Source organism: Thunnus albacares, chromosome 1 (genome assembly GCF_914725855.1).
Source record: "Thunnus albacares chromosome 1, fThuAlb1.1, whole genome shotgun sequence".
NCBI lineage: Eukaryota > Metazoa > Chordata > Actinopteri > Scombriformes > Scombridae > Thunnus > Thunnus albacares.
Window position 1 is genome coordinate 17,781,770 of NC_058106.1, and position 20,576 is coordinate 17,802,345.

At 38.7% G+C, this 20,576-nt stretch overlaps 1 protein-coding gene across 1 annotated transcript in view; it reads left to right on the top strand.

Moving 5' to 3' along the window:
- Positions 1-20,576, top strand: part of csmd1a (CUB and Sushi multiple domains 1a) — a 112,068-nt gene that overhangs the window by 41,450 nt on the left and 50,042 nt on the right. Inside the window, exon 2 of the mRNA XM_044347160.1 lies at positions 2,869-2,981. Coding sequence (XP_044203095.1) covers positions 2,869-2,981 — 113 coding nt within the window. The remainder of the gene's footprint in view (positions 1-2,868; positions 2,982-20,576) is intronic.

Genomic DNA, 20,576 nt, shown 5'->3' on the forward strand with positions numbered 1-20,576 from the left:
TTTCTCTAACCTTTTTCTCATGTTTGCCTTTTATCTTACTTCCTTTCTCAGCTTCTTTCAGGTGCCATATATCCCACTAAAGCCCGCCTCTCTGTTGATCTGGCTGACCTATCAAATTCTGAAATATGAATTGGTATAAAATGACTGCCAGTAATACAGAAACCAAACTAATTGTTGTCACTGCTTTGATTATGTTCGCACTTGAATCCTGTGTTCATGTATGTCTTTCTTTTCCTTTCATATTTCCCTCTGGTCTCTTCCCCTTTTATTTCTTGTCTCACTTCACCCTTCATCGTTGCATACCTTTGTGTGTTGTGAACCAAGGTAAATTGATTGTGTCCAAACTTGTACTCCAAATCATTGTTCTCCTGATTTGGATATATCAAGAGCTATTTAACTCGCTTTCAGTTTGCTCGCTTTCATGGACACTTATATCCTGCTCCGCTTGATATAACAGTGGCACAATAAAATATAAAAATAGGAAATGTTAAGAATAAAAAAACAGCAATTTAAGAATTTAAAAAGTAGATAAAAGATACAACAGTAAATAGATCTTATAAGTTTAAGCATTACTTTTGCCACTGTGTATTTGGGTCCAAGTTGCAATGGTAGCAGGCACAGCAAGGCAAGTGAAGTGGTCCAAGGCCAGAGTGGATATGTACTCCCTGCAGTGGATTTGTCTGACTTAGACAACGTTCAGAACAACATTAGCTCTGGGTGATAAAACGCAGCCATCTCATTCATTTGAATGGGGGCAATGCATTGACGCAGCAGGGGTGCCACCGCAGAGGGCTCTGCAAAAAAGCTGAACCAGGCTCAACTTTTGCCGCAATGCAACATCATCCGGCAAGGCGCTGTGTTGGTGGATTACTTTCTAATGTGAACGCCGTATTTGACTGTTTACCTCTTGATTGTTGCAATGAAAGATAAAACAATTGCCACTGTGATAACTTTGCAGAGTTTTCAAATCCTCTCAGTTTATGTATTACAAACTGCTGCACAGTGTTTTGGCATCTGATAAGCCTTTTAAATGTATTAATCTGTAGCTCCAGCTTGACTTCCTCGATTGTATTTGATTCTCACTGTTACATAAAACAACAAGCCCCCACCAACCCTGCTCCTTGCATTGTATAACACAAGGCTGATTTTGGTGTGAATGCAGCCTTAAAGCCTAGTTCAGACCTAAGATTCAGAACGAGACAAGTTGACACTTGTAACTACTTGCAATGCACCGTCTGCCGGTTTACACCAATGTGACTAGACGAGACGGTGTATCTGTCTCCATAGCAATGACTCTCTATACTTCTAACTGACGGATTTTCAGGCTTTTTTTTGTAGCTGGATATAATTTGTAGTGTCTTAAAATATGAATGAGGATAGTAACACTGAGTTACTTGCATTTAATTTAATACAGTTGCATTTCTAGTATTGATTAAACAGCGAAAACTTAAAAAGAAACGAGAGGGTCGAGGCATTTCTTTTCTCTGTCCAAAACTCACGCCATTTCAATCAGCTGACAGTTTGCTGACTTGACCAGCTGACTTCGTTATGAGCTGATTGGCTGTTGAAACAGGTGACGTGTCTTACGTTCAAAAACCAGCCACTGGCGACTTGACCAGCAGAGTCGCAGGAGACGCCATCAGCTGGCTTCAGTGTAGCTGAGACGGGCCAGTTCACATTGTTGCATCTTTTCCCTGCAACGTTCTAAAACGGTTTCGTCTCATTGTGAACCTCTGGTCTGAACTGGGCTTTAGAGAGGAAACTACATGCGTCCTGATCAGATGTCCGAATCGCCTCAACTGGATCTTTTCAGTACAAAGAAGCAGTAGTTTCTATTCCCACCTCCTTCCAAATATCTGAGCTCCTCAATGGCAAGGATTGGAACATAGATCGACAGGCTTTTCCCTTAAGACACCAAGACACTTTCAAGCAGGGCACCGTGACCTCTTGACTTGCAGGTGCTGATCCTCACAGTAACCATTCACCCTCAGCTGCAAACCAGCTTAGTGTTTACTGGAGGTCATAGTTTGACAAAGCCAAGAGATATACATCAATATGCTTTGATCAAAAGTGCAGCGAGTTCAGTTGTTAAGGTGAGCTTGACTTAACCTTGAAATCATTTGATTCCCTGCCAGAACTCCCAGTCAGAACAGTATGAATGTCAGATTTTAGTCTTCCCATTGTGGAAACGTTTTTCATCTACATTACTTTGGCCTCATTATCAAGGCAAGTCAATGAACTATTCATCTCTTCCAATTTCAACTAATTCAGTTCTGTGTTATTTGTTCTCTCAGAGTCCTCCCTCCTCTCCTCCCCAAACTGTTTAACCGTCACCTCTCAATTAAGTCTCGAGAGACTGTTTCAATACAACATCCAGTTTAATCAGGAGCTCACCTGGCTGTATCAGACTCATATGTTGGTCTGACAGTTTTAGTGTAAATTCCCAAATGGCAGTAACAGTTTCTGTTATTGTTCTGTATTTCAGAGTGTCTGGGCTCACAGCATGGTTGGTCATCATGAATAGAGGATATTGTGCACTGTAGCTCAGTAGTGTATCAAGGATTTATTTTTAGAGAGTGGGAAAAATCACCCTCTTCACTCTCCTTTTCTTCAATGAAGGAGACTGCAGAAAACCTGAAACTATAACACAGAGTCAGGAAAACATAAAAGAGAAGGTCTTAGAGGAACGTGATCCCAGACCTTATGGTATTAACCACAGCATCAACAATGACCACAATAGTCCTTAACTGCCAGATGCTTCAGGTTTACAGGTTTGATAATGCCTCATTGTTTGATTTCAGGAGTCATCATGCTGCGTTTAAGAGATGTTTGTTTTTTGTTTTTTTAACATTTCTTTCTGTTTTGCAGGTTGTCAGGGTTCATGCTGCCCTCTCCTATAGTCAGCAGTGGATCTATATTGGCTTTGTGGTTCACCACAGACTTTGCTGTCAGTGCGCAGGGCTTCAAGGCTGTATACGAAGGTAAGACAATGTGAGAGTATGTATGTATGAGTCATGGTCATGATACACTGACAACTGCCGAGGCAATAGTGATATCAAACTTACCTGCAAACTGCTTGAACTAGGTAGGATTTTTTTTTGTAAGGATAACAATGAGCTTTACAGAACAAGTATCACATAATACCAGATAAGATAAAGATAAGGCTGGATATTTATGATGGTGACTATAACTGGTGCTGGCATTATTAGAATGTATCAAATGAAGGAATGCTTGCAGTTGTTTGGAGTGATTTTCATGGCATGGGTGGAGCTGATGGCAGTTATGTTGATTCATGATTATATATTCCAAGTTATCCATCATATTATTCCCTTCTTCTTTTTTTTAAAATCATCATTTTTTTTATCTCAAGACGAATCATCTGGTGTTTGTCTGGGATCAGAAGTTAGAAAGAAGTATGTTGTTGATGGACTGTCAATCTGTGTGTCAATCTATAGACCTGAGAAATCAGGGGGTGAACTCCTGCGTTGATCAAAATGAGTCAAACGAGCAGCAGATATACATGCAACAAATTTCTCTGCACTCAGGGTGAAACTGTATGGCTGAACTCTGATTTATGAGAACAACTATTCATGTTAATGATACTGTGTGGGCGACTCCTGGCTCACAGCCCAGAGTTGCTGTCTTGGTCATCCCCCTCCATCAGTTGGACCTACTGTAATGTTCACATTATATATGTATATAGATTCTATAGTCATGAATTTATGTGTCCTGTATTCTTATTTCTACACTGAAATGTGCATGTTCACATCAGTGCTTGTTGTGTTGACTTGCTACATGTTGTTTTGCTGTGAGTCCTACGTGTGTGTTATGATTGCGGTATACAAGACTGGTCCATGTCTGAGTGCCTGTTGGGATGCGACACAAATGTGTAGCCTGACCTTTTGAAGACACACACGCACACACCACACACACACACACACACACACACACACACACACACACACACACACACACACAGAAGCGTGTTCCATTACGCTTGTATAGCAGTTCATCTATGAATCATGAACTCTAAATATCAAAGACAAACTCAAGAGAACAGATATACACACTTACCCCCCTGTGTGTTTGTGTATTTATGTGTGTGTGTGTATTTATGTTTTATTCTATCTGTGCATAACATTTTGTGTTGGTGTGTGTGTGTGTGTGTGTGTGTATGTGTGTGCTTGTATATTCCTGGATGTGTGTATATGTTAAATGCAAACCTAACAGCCATTAAACCATTTTCCGGGAGGTACTTTGTCTTTATTTTTTCTTTCCATTGTTCCGTTTCACATCTTTAGGGACGACTAAGTATGTTTGTTGCCTCAGGAATGAGTGTGAGTGTGTGTGCATGCACGTGTACTGTATGTAAATGTGTGTGTGTGTATAACCGACAGGTCTTTCTGCTAATGTCTTTATTTTTTATGTTGCTTTGTTTTGCATTGATGTCTTCGACATAAAAAATTGATTCATCTGTGCGTCTGTGTGTGTGTGTTTGTGTGCTCTGATTCTAAGGCATGACTTTTGTTTGGGCTATTGAACACCGGTAATGAAAAAAAAAAGTAAACATGAACTGAATATTTGATTCAGTATAGGTGTTAGAAGATGCAGTGTAGTTTGGAGTCTTGCCGCCGTCTTCCAGAGGGAAGGTACCACTAACACTGTGGGCGTAATGTACTAAAAAGTTACATAAATGGAACATGGAAAAAAAAAATGAGGCAAAGCTAATCTAGTTACATTGTTCAAAGGACTGTGTCTCTCAAATGAGCAACAAACATATCCTTTGGTGCAATATGTAATACAATTTACCAAGACTGAAAGTCATTGTGCAGTGAAAAGGTAATTGCACGTGTAATATAACACGTTGAGAGAGCAGATATTAATCAGCTGCACATCTCAAATTGCCAGAAATGATTTCAGAGAGACTTTAGGGAGTGCTACTGATACTGCAACTCACACTGCATTTTAAAAGATGGCAATCAAAAATCCCTGTTAATTCAAATCAAGACCACTAAATCCACCATAGTCATTTTTTTAAATCTAAAGCAGACTCACCATTCTACCTATGTTAGTTATACACAATCTATAGTTTTATATACAGTACTCTGCAAACATTTTAAACACTAAAAGTAAGGTAAGGATGCTTGCAAAAATATTGCTATAAATTGTTTTTATTTATCAATTAACCTCCTACAAAGTGCAGTAAACAAAAGAAACCTAAATGAAATCAATATTTGCTGTGACCGCACTTTCCCTTTCAAACAGCACCAGTTCTCTGTGGTAGACTTGAACACAGTTTTTCAAGGTATTTGGCAGGTAGGTTGTTCCAAGCATCTTGGATAATTAGCCACAGGTCTTCTGTGGATTTAGGTGTCTCAGTTGCTTCTGTCTCTTCATGTAAACCCAGACTGACTCGATGATGTTGAGATCAGGACTCTGTGGGGGTCATACCATCTGTTGCACAACTCCTTGTTCTTTTTATCACTGAAGATAGTTCTTCATGACTCTGGTTGTATGTTCGGGGTCATTGTCATGCCGCAGAATTAATTTGGGACCAATCAGACGCCTCCCTGATGGTATTGCATTAAGGTTAAGAATCTTAATATCTAAAACTTTTGCACAGTACTGTATGTAACTTCACTGATGTAGTGTGGTTTGATATAACACATATACAGAGTATGCATAGGTCTGGTCAGTTGGATTGATTATTGTAATCTGCTTGACCGGTTTTGACTGGCAAAAGTTGGTTTTCATCCAGCCAAGAAAAAAATGGGACTACCTACAATGTGAGGATCCTCAGTTGAAGGTTTGATGTGAACAGAATATTAGCTGTGTTAATGTTCAGATAAATAAAGAAAAGGGAGAGTTTTACTGTGCATATCAACTTTTATGCTCTTTTATTTATCATTTAACCTCTATCAGTTATGCTATGTAAAGCAGTAGACCCTGCACATATCTTGCATAAATTGCCTATGTGAATACCATCAGGAACTGCTCAAAAAATACTTGGGTTACACAGTGGGTTACAGGGTCATGACCTTCACTTTGTAATAATGGAAATGATCGAATTCTTAGATCCAGTCTCATAGCACATTTTACTCCCAGGCGGACAAACGCCTTCACAGACTTGACGTGATCATGCTGGACACGTCACAATATATGACCGAGTCCAAGGGGCCCAGTCCACAGGTCCAGGAGGTGCACATTTGGATTCAGTCATACACTGTTGTAGCCTACTAATCACTAAACTGACACTTCCACTCCAAGCCTATCAACTTGAAAAAATGAACTTCAAAGAAATCTGCTCACACCATTGTAAATGACTAAATACACATTTCTGAGCTGTAGTGTTTTCAAGGTTTTTTTTGTTTTTGATGGTGTTTAAGATGTATTACCTGATTTTGTCATAGTACTTAAAACTGTACCCAAATCACCAAACTGCTTCCTTTCTTGTGTACGTTTTGAAACTGACCCTGGAAAGTTCATGTATGGGGGGTTGCCATTGAATCCTGTGATTAAATCAGGTGTATCTTGTCGTTATATTTTGGCTGTTGGCCCTGTCGTTGCTGTGGCTTTGCACTGCAGATAATTTCACTATAATTAAAAGAAAACCAAACACACAAAAGAAATCACTAAACTACATTTTGCAATGTAGAAAATATTCCTTTTGTCATCCTCTTCTCTCTTTTCTTTCTCTGATTCTGTTCATTTAAACTAATTCACAATAACCAAGAATCTATTTGGTCCTGTGTGTTTCTTTGTCCTGTCTCCCCTGTCTGTCTGCCCCTCTCTGTTAACATAGCCAGTTCTGTTAACAAATCTTTTCTCTGTTCTATCCTTTTATTAAAGGAAACCAAATTGAACTATAAGTCTGAACAGATAGCTAACTGATAGGACCCCAGTTGCCTGAGAGAAGGATGGACCCGGGGGAGGGGAGGGGGGGGGGGTCAAATGAAGCTATAAGTGGTGGAAAAGCAAGGCCTTGCTGATAAAAAAAGCAAGTTTGCAAACCAGCTCTGCAAGACAAGATAATCATCAATTAATTTCCCCTGAAGCAGAAGGAGAGAGAGAGAGGGGTATGGAGAGAGAGATGGCGAGGGAAGAGTAGATAGACATGAAGAGGGGATTTTGCATCTGTCTGTAATGTAAGTATATCCAGTTTGTTGTCCTCAAACACAACATTAATATACAAGAAGACAAAACTCTTGTATATCATTATCATCAAATTATAAAGAGAAGAATTCAATGTGCTTTATTCATATTTTATTAACAATGATGGTGTTTTGATTCTACTTTGTATTCAGATGCATTGGAGGCGCTGGATAAAAATCCAATGAGGGGTTTTTGTCAAATGAAACTCCCATCTTCAACAACCCATCTGTTTCCCCTTCAAAAAAAGAGTCATAAAATGATTTTAAATATTCATACGTGTTGCCTCTATGTTCAGAATCATTTGGCGAGTGTAAACTCTTAAAGCTGCTTCATCAGGAATTCGACCTGCAGCCATAGCTATGTATATGTAAGAAACAAGACGGATTAGGCTCCATGTTGTGTGTCAGTCAGAAAAAAGCCTCTCCTCAATGTTGGTGTTTTTTCGAATCTAAAAGATGCCTTGGTACACACTCCTGCTGGAGCTTAACATGTGTTTAGCACTCATGGTGCCAAATGCTAAAAGTTATAAATATTTAAACCTTTAGTAAAAGATTGCCTTGCCTCAAATGAGTTTGCAATTGTCGCTTAGCAACAAGAACCACTACCAGGACTTCCCGCGAGCATTTGTTAAGTGCTACTTGGTAGAAGGAGAAAAGCTGCACCCGGTGGATACAGGACCTTGCTTTCTTCTTCACAATAGTGACTGGACTGTCCCAGAATAAAGGAATATTGTATGACTTGGGGAATGAGTGGTGCTCTTGGTCATTCAAGAGCCTTTTTGACTGAAATTTTTGAGGGTTTCCCTAAACAGATCAAAGTGATCTCTTCTTCAACATAACAATTGATCTTTATATGATCCACCATGGGTCAAACTTCATTTTGATTTATTTAGCAAAGTTACCCAACTCATCTAGCACATGAATCAAACACTATAGTATGTTGGGAAACTTGTTGTTGAAACAGTTTCAGTGCTTATTACAGCGTGCCGTGATATAAAATATACATGTTTACAGGATTCATAAGCTTAACAGCAAATATCTACGAGTTCAAAATCATCATGAATGTATAATACAATCTGAATACAAAATGATGACGATTATTAAATGTGTGCCAAATGAAAAATTGTTACATCTTATTTCATCAACAAATGTATTTTTAATGGGTAAAATGCTATTTAAGGCCGCTATACAAATGACCATAAAACTAATTATTTTCAGTAGAAAAGATGTTTTCACAATTCTCATTCAACATCTTGACTGAGAATACAAGAGAACTGCTCTAATTAACCAGGCTTATTAATTATAAACTGTTGATGATTATGTACAATATGCACTACAACAGTTGAGGAGTGTGTGTGTGAAAGAGAGAGAGAGAGAGAGAGAGAGAGAGAGAGAGAGAAGGAAAAATAAAGACTCCTACTGTAACATCGCCTTCAAGCTTAAGACAAAGTAGAAACCCCATCTTCAAAGTCCCACCCTCCTACACCCGCTACCCCCTGACACACACACACACACACACACACACACACACACACACACACACACACACACACACACACACATGCACACGAGAAAGAGGCCGAATGTACGTTTTTCAGTCCCAAGGCTAGCTGCAGAGTTTCCTCTCCTGTTGAGGGACTTCTGTGAAAAACACGACTTGGAAACCCTTTAAAGGGACTTTGCACATTAAACACACACGCGTGCGTGCACACACACACACACACACACACACACAGAGGCTTACACACAGACACACAGGCACAAACATGTGCACACAGATGCATACGTGCCCACACAGATGACTGATAGAGATTACATAGGGATCACTGTGGAAATGTGATAGACGGAGTATGGAGAGAGAATAAAGACAGGAAGAAAAAGGGAAGAAAGAGAGGGTGTGTGTGTGTGTGTGTGTGTGTGTGTGTATATACATGTTCCAATGCATGTGTTATAGGTCATGGGTATTTTTGTTTTTCTCATTTCTTGTTGTTATGGCGATACCCACCATGTCACTTGGTATAGGTTATTATGGGGTATCACTTTTACACTGCATTACAACATGTAATGTGTGAGTTGCCCATGCCTGAATGTATGTATATCTGTAAAATTGCAGGAAGTTCATCCCCTTTGGTGTTGGCATTTCCACCATATCTCCCTCTCTCTCCCTTTCGCTCCCTTTCTTTTCCTCTCTCTCTCTCCCTCTCTATCCCTCTCTCTGTGCTGTGTAGACTGGTGTAGAATCCATTAGGAACACTTCTAGGAGCTTCCAAATCTTGCTGACTTGATGCAAGGCTTTGCACAGACTGTGGCAAGAGCCCTTTAGCCACCAACCATTGGACAAGATGCGAAAAGATCGCAGCCTCCTGCTCTGGGATTTTGGGTCCTTAGACATGATGTTACACATAAGAAGGATTTATTCATCTAGAGTTTTTTCCGATGCCTCTAGCCAGATAGTTTTCTTAGTGGTGCCTTTATTTCACAGAGTTTCGCCTTACCAAATCTCAGAGGGCTGCAAATAGCCATTGCAGAAAATTGCACTACTGTAGATGGGAGTTGTGACATAATATGAGTATAAAGTACAGGATGTTGGCAGACAAAGTATTTGGAGGAGTGATATAGGGGTTTTGAAGGATAGATTTTTGATAATGAAGTCATGAGCAACTACATGACTTTTTTATTCTAGATACAGTCTCAAGTCAGCCTCTCCTTAAAGCAGCTATAATTCATATTTTTTATATGAACAATGGATTCCATGACTACATGTATGTGAAAGGAGTCGCTCGAAATAACGAACCCACAGAGAATAATCCCCTGACTCTGCGGTTCCTCTCACCCCCTCACTCTCAGTGTTGTTTTTGGCCGAAGCAGGCAGCTGTTTCCAGAGAAAAAGCTCTAAAACCCACTGTACACTACCTGCTCAGCACCAAAGTTCAAACAGACAAAATTAGCAACTAACAGGTAAACATATTGAGCATATAAAGCACTAAATAGCTACTAAAGAGCCAGATATTTCCCTCAGTCATTGGAGACCCAAAACAAAGCTAAAAAGAGAGTGAATATTGATCTTACATTCACCAGTCTTACAAGTGGGCAAAAAACTGTTACTGCAGGTTTAAACTTACTTGAAGTGATACTGTTGGTTGTTGCTTTTTTTAGACCCTTATTTTTTTCGTATATTTATTTGTTTACTTTAACTAACTCAATAAATAAACAAAACAAAGATGGTTGATTTGTTGAATTCTGATTATTTATCCTGCTTTGGTCTGGCTTGATGCAGCCAGTAATACTTATAAAGTGAGCCTGTTATATTGTTTTTCATCTGTTTACCAAAATAATCTAGTCAAACAAGTTTAAAATATTCATTCACTGGTCTTTTTGTGGAGCTGACAACATCAGCCTATTTAATATTTCCTCACAGCCTTTCTCTTGTGGGATGAATACATGCTTGCAGTCCTAAAAATGTCTTTTCTTCAGTCGATATTCTGAGTTCATCAGCAGCAAAACGTTTTCTCTTTGCGCTCCATTACTTTCCAGACATTCGCAGCCTGCGTCAAAACAGTCTGGCCTCCGATCCTATTTAGTGGCACAATGCAAATTAGATGAGCTGCGACTGGGCTGAGTAAATACCCCACAAGATTGAAACACTGCTGTGACGCAAAATGATGTGCCTCAGATGGAAATTTGCAACAGGTGGCTCAGACTATAACCTGAATCATTTTTTTTTAACTGCATATTCAATAGTTGTCTCAGCTTTTGCATTTTGAAATCCATTTTCCACCACATGCAGTACTTCACTCTTCAACTCAGTCCTCAGCTGCTGTGATTTCTCTTTTCTGAATGGCAGTTGTCAAACCTGTGAGTGTCCACAGTAGAATGCAGTCGGCCAGCTTGCTAAATAAAAGAACAGTCTAAACACAGTTTTATTTTTCATATCAAAAACATGCTTTTACCATCAGTGCTCATGAGCACCAGTGGCTAAAAGCAATGTTGACTTACATTTTTTTTTCCACTCGTTATTTCTAAAACTTGTTATCACACATCCCACTCGTCTGTATATTTTGGAATCCATCTGTATAATTCAATCAGCAGTAATGATCAGATACATTTGTGTCAGCATACGTTGCTGCTGATGTAGGAAAACACTTGTGTTCTATTTTTAGCATTTATAGATTCACAATAATAACTGCTTTCATCAGGTCAGAGAATTATTGAGCTTGTAGATTTGGCAACAGCAACACAGACTCCATCTATCTGAGTGAAAGTTAGAGGGTAAACAAGTCTCAGTCATTCCAAAGGAAAATAAATTCATTTGGATTTCCTTTTGATTAGCTTGTTGAGGAAATGGGATGCATGTATACGGATGAAATGGGTTATATATACATGTAAAATATTAGCTGTTTGAAGTGGAAAGGGTTGAGATGACTGAAATGAATGGGCTTGGTTTAAACCTAATATGATGTTTATAAGCATTGCTTTGATGTATATAATAGGATGTCTTTTAAAATAGCACACACTTGCACATATATATGTAAATGAAAACACATATGCAAACATACACATATGAAGATACATTATGCACCTTTGATTTCAAGTGTGCAGCATCTTTACAGTATCCCTACAAATCTATAGTGGAGATGATGCTGCGACCAACAAATGATACATGAAATACAGCAAATGTAATTTCCTTCCTTTCTGAAAAGTTAGTTTTTTTCAGCAGGATATTATGATTACGACTGACATTTACTGTATTTCTCTGTTACCCGTGCATTGCCTATTTTAGCTCAATATCGACCTGTTACTCCCCGCTCCTATCAGTATCTATGTGCCCTTCATTGAGAATAATAGGTTGGCGAGTTTAGTCAAAGCCAATGGATTCAGCGGGGAAGCTTCTTAGAGCAAACACAGCAAATCATTAAAGGAAGGAAGGAGTACCGGTGGATTTGTCAACTTGGATAGTCAGGTGCTGCTATATATTTGTATATGTGTGTGTGTGTGTGGGTGTGTGTGTGTGTGTGCTGCAGAGATAAAGAGAGCGAAAAAGCGACAGCGAGGGAGGGTGAGAGAGGGAAATGGAGAAGCAGTCTGTTACACCATTAACCCATATTGACTAGAACGCCATAGGAAGCTCCTCACTGTGGGAGTGTGTCATATAACGCTGTTGTTACTGACGCCAGCAGTAGTCAGCTACATCGATCGAAGCAGCAATGTCAACTGTCCTGCTGCGCGCGTGTGTGTGTGTGTGTCTGTCCAAGGTGGGGTAGCAGAGGACTGTTCAAAGGTGATACCACTGTCATCGAAGCATGTTGTCGGAGCCAAAACACACACACACACACACACACACACACACACACACACACACACACACACACTCACTCGCAGTGAATGTGGTGAGTGTGTAATCAACTTCCCACCATGTAGTAAAGTCAATATGACACCTAAGTGGTTTGAACTTAGCACTTCTTATGTGCTATTCTCCGTCTGTTTGGGCTACCTGTCCTCACAGCAGAGTGACTGAATGAAGGGTTTCTGTCAAAACTGTGTACATCAGCATTTACGCTTCAGATTTATCTGAGGACTCAGACAGCTATTCAGACTTGGAACCTATGTGGTTTTCTCCCTGTGCAAAATCCACTCAAGGAGAGAACTGTATTGAGGTCAGCATCACTGTCTGACAATTGTCATGGCTACAAATGTTTTCTTCCTGAAAGTCATGCCTGCAAGGGAATGTACCATACACTCACATGCAAAAGAACACTTATGTGTTTGTGTGTGATTATTGCAGTAAAGTTTTCCTTGCAGCTCTGTTATTTACATGTATTCAGACGGCTGTAGACCTAACATTTAACTGTTAATGATTCAGAATAAAAAGACACTTGCTACATTTTGAAGATCACAGCAGGAATTTTCATTAAGCAAGTAAAAATTACTCATATATAATCTTCAACCTGCTAACTCATATCTATTGTGTGGCCATTCAAAATGTAGCCATCCATTGATGTTCTTTTTCATCCCGTCTTCAACCAAAGAATAATACTGTATGAAAAAGAGAAATAACATTTACACCCCTAATGGATGCAATTAGTAGTCCATTCAGATTTGACAGGAAAGCCTTGATCTCTACCATTTCCTAGATAATTTCCTTTTTCTCGTTGGTTAATACATGCAACTGCCTCATAATGCCCTCATAATTACCTTTTATATTGTCACTTCTTGCACACAAGGAAATTAAATTCATCCAATAAACCACTTTAAAACCACTTAAAATACATTAACTATGTCTTATGTGCCATTCATAGGAATGCAAGCATAGTAAAACTATAGAAAAAGTAAAATGTCATCACATTCTTATGTTGTGTCATTTACAGGAATGCACACCATGAATGCATTTCAAAAATATCTTCTTGTGTCTGACAAACCTTTTCATGGCAATGTTCAGGCAATACTTGTGTCAATGATGAAAACTGAGCTTAAATGTCACATATAGTTCTAGTCTTCTATATAGCCTTAATATCTTGTTAACTGCAGGACTTTGCATTGAAATTGATGTTTTTAGCAGTGAATATATCCATCATTAAACTGGTACACTCTTGTATTTGTACAGCACTGTAAACTAGGTATCATGGATCTTGCCCTAGTTTCCCACAGGTATTTACAATTTCACAGTCCTGGTCATAAATTTGAAGTATTTGTCTTTACATTATTTGATAAGGGACCTCCCAAATTCACCATCAGTTTTGGTCTCTGGGAGGCTGGCCAGTCATATCTGTGGAGGTTGAACTGGGTTAATTCTGATTTTTAGAACCTCTAAAGGACTCACCTTTATGGTCTGCAACTTTCAGAAGATCTGGCCTTTCACTGAGGACACAGTTAGTGTGTCTCATTTGTGGCCTAACATTCAGGTTTGAGGTAGGTTCAGTGATTCAACATGGCAGGCTTTTTCCTAAGTCGGCCTAGTGTTACCACTTGTCCCACTTTAAATGGAGCCCTGAGCCTCGGGGGTTACACTCAGACAAGAGGGATGGCATGCCTGTCATTAAACACTTTGTGAATATTTTCTGGTTTCTTTAGTTCTCTATGATAGTAAACTGAATATCTTTGGGTTGTGGACTGTTGCTCAGGACAAAACAAGACATTTTAGGGCTCTGGGTAACAGTGTTTGACATTTTTCACCATTTTCTGACATTTTATAGACCCAACAACTAATCAGTTAATCAAGAAAATAATGGATATATTAATCAAGAATGAATTTTTTTTTTTTTGGTGCAGCCCTACTATTGTGTAGTGGTATTGGTTTTCTTGCTCAATATTATACCAGAAATAGTGTTTTCAAAGTCACACAGACACATACTGAAGCTTGTATGTTGGACCTGGGTTTGCTAGCTAGACCCAGAAAGTGTAAATGACTGAAGAAACAAGAAAGTGCAATATTTCATGACCATTTCTTGACCATGCAGCATGTAACATCTATCAAACTCACATTTATTTATCACATTCCTGTATTGAGAGATTAACGCAATATTGTGAACTTTTGAAATATGTACGTGTGGAGATTTATGTATGGGTTTTATCTGATAATATAACATGGGACCCCCCAAGTTCAGATTTTCTGATTTGGGTCGCTTATCTTTTATGTCCCTTCAGTTACAATTCAGTGCACTTTATTCACTTGTAATAGCCTAATGGGAATTGGGGGCAGAGATAAAATATTTCTGTAACATTTTCATATCTGTGTGTCCTAATTTTTTCTTCTGTTTCTCTCTCTGATGATAAGCAGAGCTTATAAAATCTGTGTGAAAATCTTCGAGACAGAAAGTGCTCACTTTATGTCATTTAGGCTACATTCTCTCTGACTCCCAGTCATGCTTTCAGTTTCTGTTTGGCTTTCACTCTCTGAGTTTGTTACTCTGGCCCAGTCTCACACCTTAAATCTTTAACACGTCAGTGCCATCCAAGGGAAGATGCAGACTATTATTATCAAATTCTGGTTGAGGCTTGTAAAATATTCCCAGTGAATATCTATATAAAATTTTGATAACTTGGACATCCCTCTCTTGGCAAATTTGAAATTGACTAGATTTTCTTGACCTATTTTTTTTAAAGACCCACAATAAAAGGGGGCCACAGATGAGTTATAGTCACTAGAGCTGGAGGTTTTCTTTTTAATCCAGTACTAAGTATGATACTGACACTTGAAAATAAATATAAATAAATAGCCTTTTTAAGGTCCATTAAATCAGAAAAAATATTTGTAATTTTTACTATGAAATCAAATAAGGACGTCAAAAAGGTGTGATCACAAGCTGCTCAGCTGCTCCAATTACAGTTGTTATTTCAACAAATGTTTTGTTGAAACATTCTCACTTTCCAGGAGTTATTTTTTACATCAAGTTACCAGAAATATTTGATAATCAGACACCAGTAAGTGAATCCTGTAAATGACAGCTATTGCAATGGCTGTCGTTATAGCAGAATACTACTATACTACGAATACTGGGAGTAGCGTATACTCTGTGCCTCTGTGGGGTTTTTATGGGGGGAAGGGAGCTGGGTAAAGGATAATTATACTTCCTGTTTAACATAGTTATTAGCTACATTTCATATTTTTATTTCTTTAAATTCTTTCAGATTTATATTCAGTGTCATTTTGAGTAATTAGAAGAAAAAAGAAGTAATTAGAGAAAATCATTTTTGTGACAAAGAAAAATTCAATCACTCCATCAGAAGGCTCCTTTTTGATTGCAGATATTTGCAGTATTCAATAAGACAGTATGCCACCAATTTTAGGTGTATTTCTAGTGCATTATGAACAGATTGGATATATTACTATGAAGAAGAGAACTGTACAGCACCATTGTTACATTCATTAAAGGATTTTTACTCATTAAATTCAGATTATTCGTCACTTAGCTACTGACCCTGTGAAAACTATTGTATAACGTCTTGTGTGGCTCTGGAGGGAACTTTCCACCAAGTCTAAAAAAATAATCTTGATGATGTCATCAGGGAGACAGTTTTTTTTTTTTCTTTTAGTTTGGAGTTTTGTTGGTGTTTGACTCTTACTAGAAAGTTAAAGTCAGATTGTCTCGGCCTCTGCTGCTTCGAATTTGACCGTTCTTTTAAATCTGTCTCCTGTGGGTCTCCAAACTTTATGGAAGTGTAATATTGTATTTGCTGGAGTACCCTTTTAAAGAAAGCTCTGCTTTTCCTTGTTGCGGGGGCTACTCTTCCTCATAGAGGTCAGAGGAGTTCATATAGACACAGAATTTCACAAAAATGCTGTATTCTCCTTTAGAAGAGCAGAAGACATTGTGTTTGTGTCTAATACCTTTTTCAACAGAAGCTGTTGTTGAAAATGGTGATGAGCACCACTGGTGATACTGATAATACTAGTGATCGTTTTCAATCTCTGATCACTATACAGTTGTAATAATTACAAAGCCAAGCTGGCCTTCTACAGGAACCTGCGCATTGTGGAAACTAAAATGAAATTACAAGTAGCATGGTCTCCTGAATGCAGAATGAAATTCTGAGTGGAGTTCAGAGAGGTTTCTGGATCCTACATTTCAAAGTCTGCATATTTTATTAAACTTAAATGCAGCTCTCACCTGAAGCTGAAGTGGACATCTGTCCAAACTTTTTTGTGCTTTTTGTTGGACTCTGATGTTAGGTTTTTGTGCTTGTGGCTCTCTCTATAGTTAACAAGCAATTTCATCCACACCACATAGGAATTCAATTTTAAAAAACTAAGTTGGTCAGCTTGAATTATTGATATGATGTAACGGAAAGTTGAACTGGAGAATGTGATGTCTGAAGTTGACATGATGTGATCCACTAGAGTTACTTGTTGGACTTGTACAGCGGTGTTACAGAGTGGAGCGTCATCCCCCACAAAAGATCTTTAGATGAGTACATACATCGTAAAGAGCACACATACCTGACAACAGCCATGTTTCATCTTGATCTAATATCAAGCTACGCACACAATTAACGTTACTTATTGACAGCTAATATGATCTGCCACTGTCAACATTTGTCTGTTTAAATGCAAAACTGTTGCAGAAAGTTCGGAGTTTAGTGAATTCATGTGTTTTGCCAACCAAGATGCCAGAACTCAGAGTCACTTGAACTGTGTGCCCCATAAAATTTATGACAATCACACACTCTAATTTTCTCTCACATATACAAGCGAAGTGCTCGCAAATTAGAGTAATGAAAGGTTCTGCATTTGATCGGTTTTATTTTAACTGATATCAATCCTTTTAAAAATGCTCGGATCGACCCTGATACAACTCCTTAAGGTCATCTCGGGACATCTCTATTTTGTGTGATTGTATAGCTCTGGTGCACAGCCACATCTTTAATGACACAATTCCATTTAGCTGTTATTAATACGAGTGTGCGGTGTCCTCTGGTAGAGATCATTTAGAAGACAGTTATAGCACTTCTTCAAAATTCAATAACTCTAAAACAAACAAAAAAAGAGCACTGCTGTTAACACTTACTGTACCTTGGAGAGCAGATTACTCTTTTCTGGCTTTTGTGGTCAAAAATTCAGACCTTGCATATTGGCCACAGTCATATAAAGTTATTTTTGTGTGAAATGCTCCTTACTGACTGTTTGTGTTTTTAACTTAATCATGTGAATCTGTAGTTAGACTTTATGGTGCTTAGAACAGATAAAGCAGAAAATGATGCATCCGCCTCATAATATTGCATGTATGTAGTTATACTGTGTGTAATGAGCATGTGTGACCTGCACCATAGAATAACAACCAGTTACCAATGCCAAGTCATTAAGAGAAAAAAGGGGGGTGAGTGAATATATTTTTTAATAGAAATGAGAATGGAGGATGTAAATCAGCAGAGGAGGGAGCAGCATGGAGAAACACAGAAGGTACATCAAGAAGCATAAGAGGAAAGGTGTAGAAAGAAGAGGAGTGAGGAATAAAAAAGGGGAAGAGCAGGAGAGTAGACTGGAGAGGAAAGACGAGCAGACAATCCCTAGAATACCAAGCACTTTTCTGGCCGAGAGAGAAAGAAGAGAGGAGAGGGGGGGTTGCAGTGAAAGACGGAGCGCATCCGCAGAATACCAAAGAGAGAATAAATGCTAGGAGGCTTTCAAGTCATTTTCACATTAATTCCAAAGTCTTTGCTAGAAGTTAAAAATAGACACACATACTTTAGTTAGTGGTACATAGTTCTAATTAGTTGTTTTGAGGACATTACTATAAAGTACTTAATAATAAATCTTGTTTTTTTATGAACAATTTGTTAGTAGATGGATGGAAGTAGTCAGCAGCAGAAAATAGTTATGGAATAGCTGATGAACAGGAAGAAGAGGGGATGAGAAAATGAATAAAAAGGGAAAATGAGAAAAAAGAGAGAGATGATAGTAAAGTAGAGGGAAGGACGAAGAAAAAGAGAAAAGAGGGAGAACTGACTCTAAGAATCATACTTGCTTGGCTGAACTCGTACCTTTTCCCAAGATGCATTCTGTTTGAGATGTGCCTAAAAATAGACCAAACACACACACACACACACAAACACACACACACACCTCTCCCTGGGGTGGACTCACTGTCATGCACACTGAGACATATACACTGTAGACAAGCTGCGGACACACACACACACACACACACATAAACACACGTACAGACTCAAGACATCATGTTGTCTCACCTTAACTAACCACCACAAGTGGGGGCAAAGGGAAGGTCCTATATTGACACAAAATAATATGATGTGCGATGTAATGATCGCTATAATATCAGAAATGATACACCCATAAATCCAGACCAGTATGTAGAGTATAATGTGTGGAATACATGCGTTGTTTGTTCTACACAAGAGCATCATGATCACACTTCAAGTAATCGTGTCACTGATTTCTCATGAGTTGATACAAATTTCTTTTAAAAACCTTTTACATTTTGCCAAAATTGCATTCATTCAGCTTGATGGTTCCCAAAAGACTGACATTTTAGAGATGCATGTTTTTCACCTGACAGCAGTGATATCTTACTGTGATTATGTTTCCTCCAAAGAGGAGCGTAATTGCGCAGCGTAATCACTGCATGGCATTTACATGAGTCCAGCTTTATTTTCGTTTCTGTCTTAATCGTAGTACAATCACCGTGGTTTGTGCATGTAATTTTTTTAATCGAGGCTGTCACTGACACTTTTTAAACATCTTCTTTTATTTTCAATAGTGTGGTCGTGGTAAATCCACATCTTCTACTTGACATTTTGGACAGCATGGTGCTCCGTGTTGTACATGTCTTAGCTGTAGCCCTGTGGTAAATTATATTTGTTGAGGAAAAGACCTTGAAACTGGCACCATCACTACAGATGATACTGCTCTTTTCTCTCTGTTTTTTACCCCAACGTACTATACACTTTGTTATTTCGGGTTACCTGGCATGTGCTGTTGTAGCTGCAAGGCAACCTTGTGCCCTTGGAGCTCTTGCTGTGTCTGTTTTACCTTGTGAGGCAGCTGGATTTGCGAAATCACGGCATCACGAGATGACGCGAAAATCCATCTAGTCAAGCTTCAAATTATGCGCTTTTGTCCAAACTACCTGTTTTTCGGGCCAATTAGCGTCCTGTGAGGATTCTCAGGTGATCGTGTGATTTAGCGAATCCAGCTGCCTCGCAAGGTAAGACGGTGATAGATGATGATAGACAGATGGCTCATCCAATCACCTGCCAAGTATTTTTTCGAAAGTTCCTGCCCTTTTCCAAACAATTTCCAAGGACGACTTCTCAAATGGCTCTGTGTAACAAACCATCTGGCGCATCAGGTTAGTGTTAGTTAGTGAAAAAACTACAAATACATAAGAAGAAAGTGTTACATGTGATCACAGCAAAGCAGACACAAATCAGGGCATTTATATACTGTAATCACAGCACAAAGACTAATCATTATCATGAATAAATTGTTTAGTAGCTCCTGTGACCCTGTCAGGGACAGTCGTACTGCTTTGTTATTTCTGTAACAAACAGATGTCACATGTACTCTGGGTTATAACAGGGTTTACTTTATAGAGCCATGATAATGACTTAACTGCACTCAAAATCCTATTGATAATAGTCACATGATAGTGCCTGAGAGATAATGAGAGTCACAATTGATGTAGAGCAAAGACACCTTTTAGATCTTTCTTTTACCTTTTCTCATATCTTTGAGCAGCAACTCGTCATCCTTCTATAGCACTCTCTCTCTTTCTCCATCCCACTCTCTCTCCTCCATCTTTCAGTGGTTTCTTTTCACAAGGGGCTCTTATGGGGTGAAGATAACTGGATTGCTTTATTACCGGTCTGTCTTCATACTGTCAGTCCATGGGCTATTTATTTTTTTTTTTACAAATCATGACTCAGCTCGTGAAGTGTGTGTACAGTACAAAGGTAGGAGGGAAGGTAAGT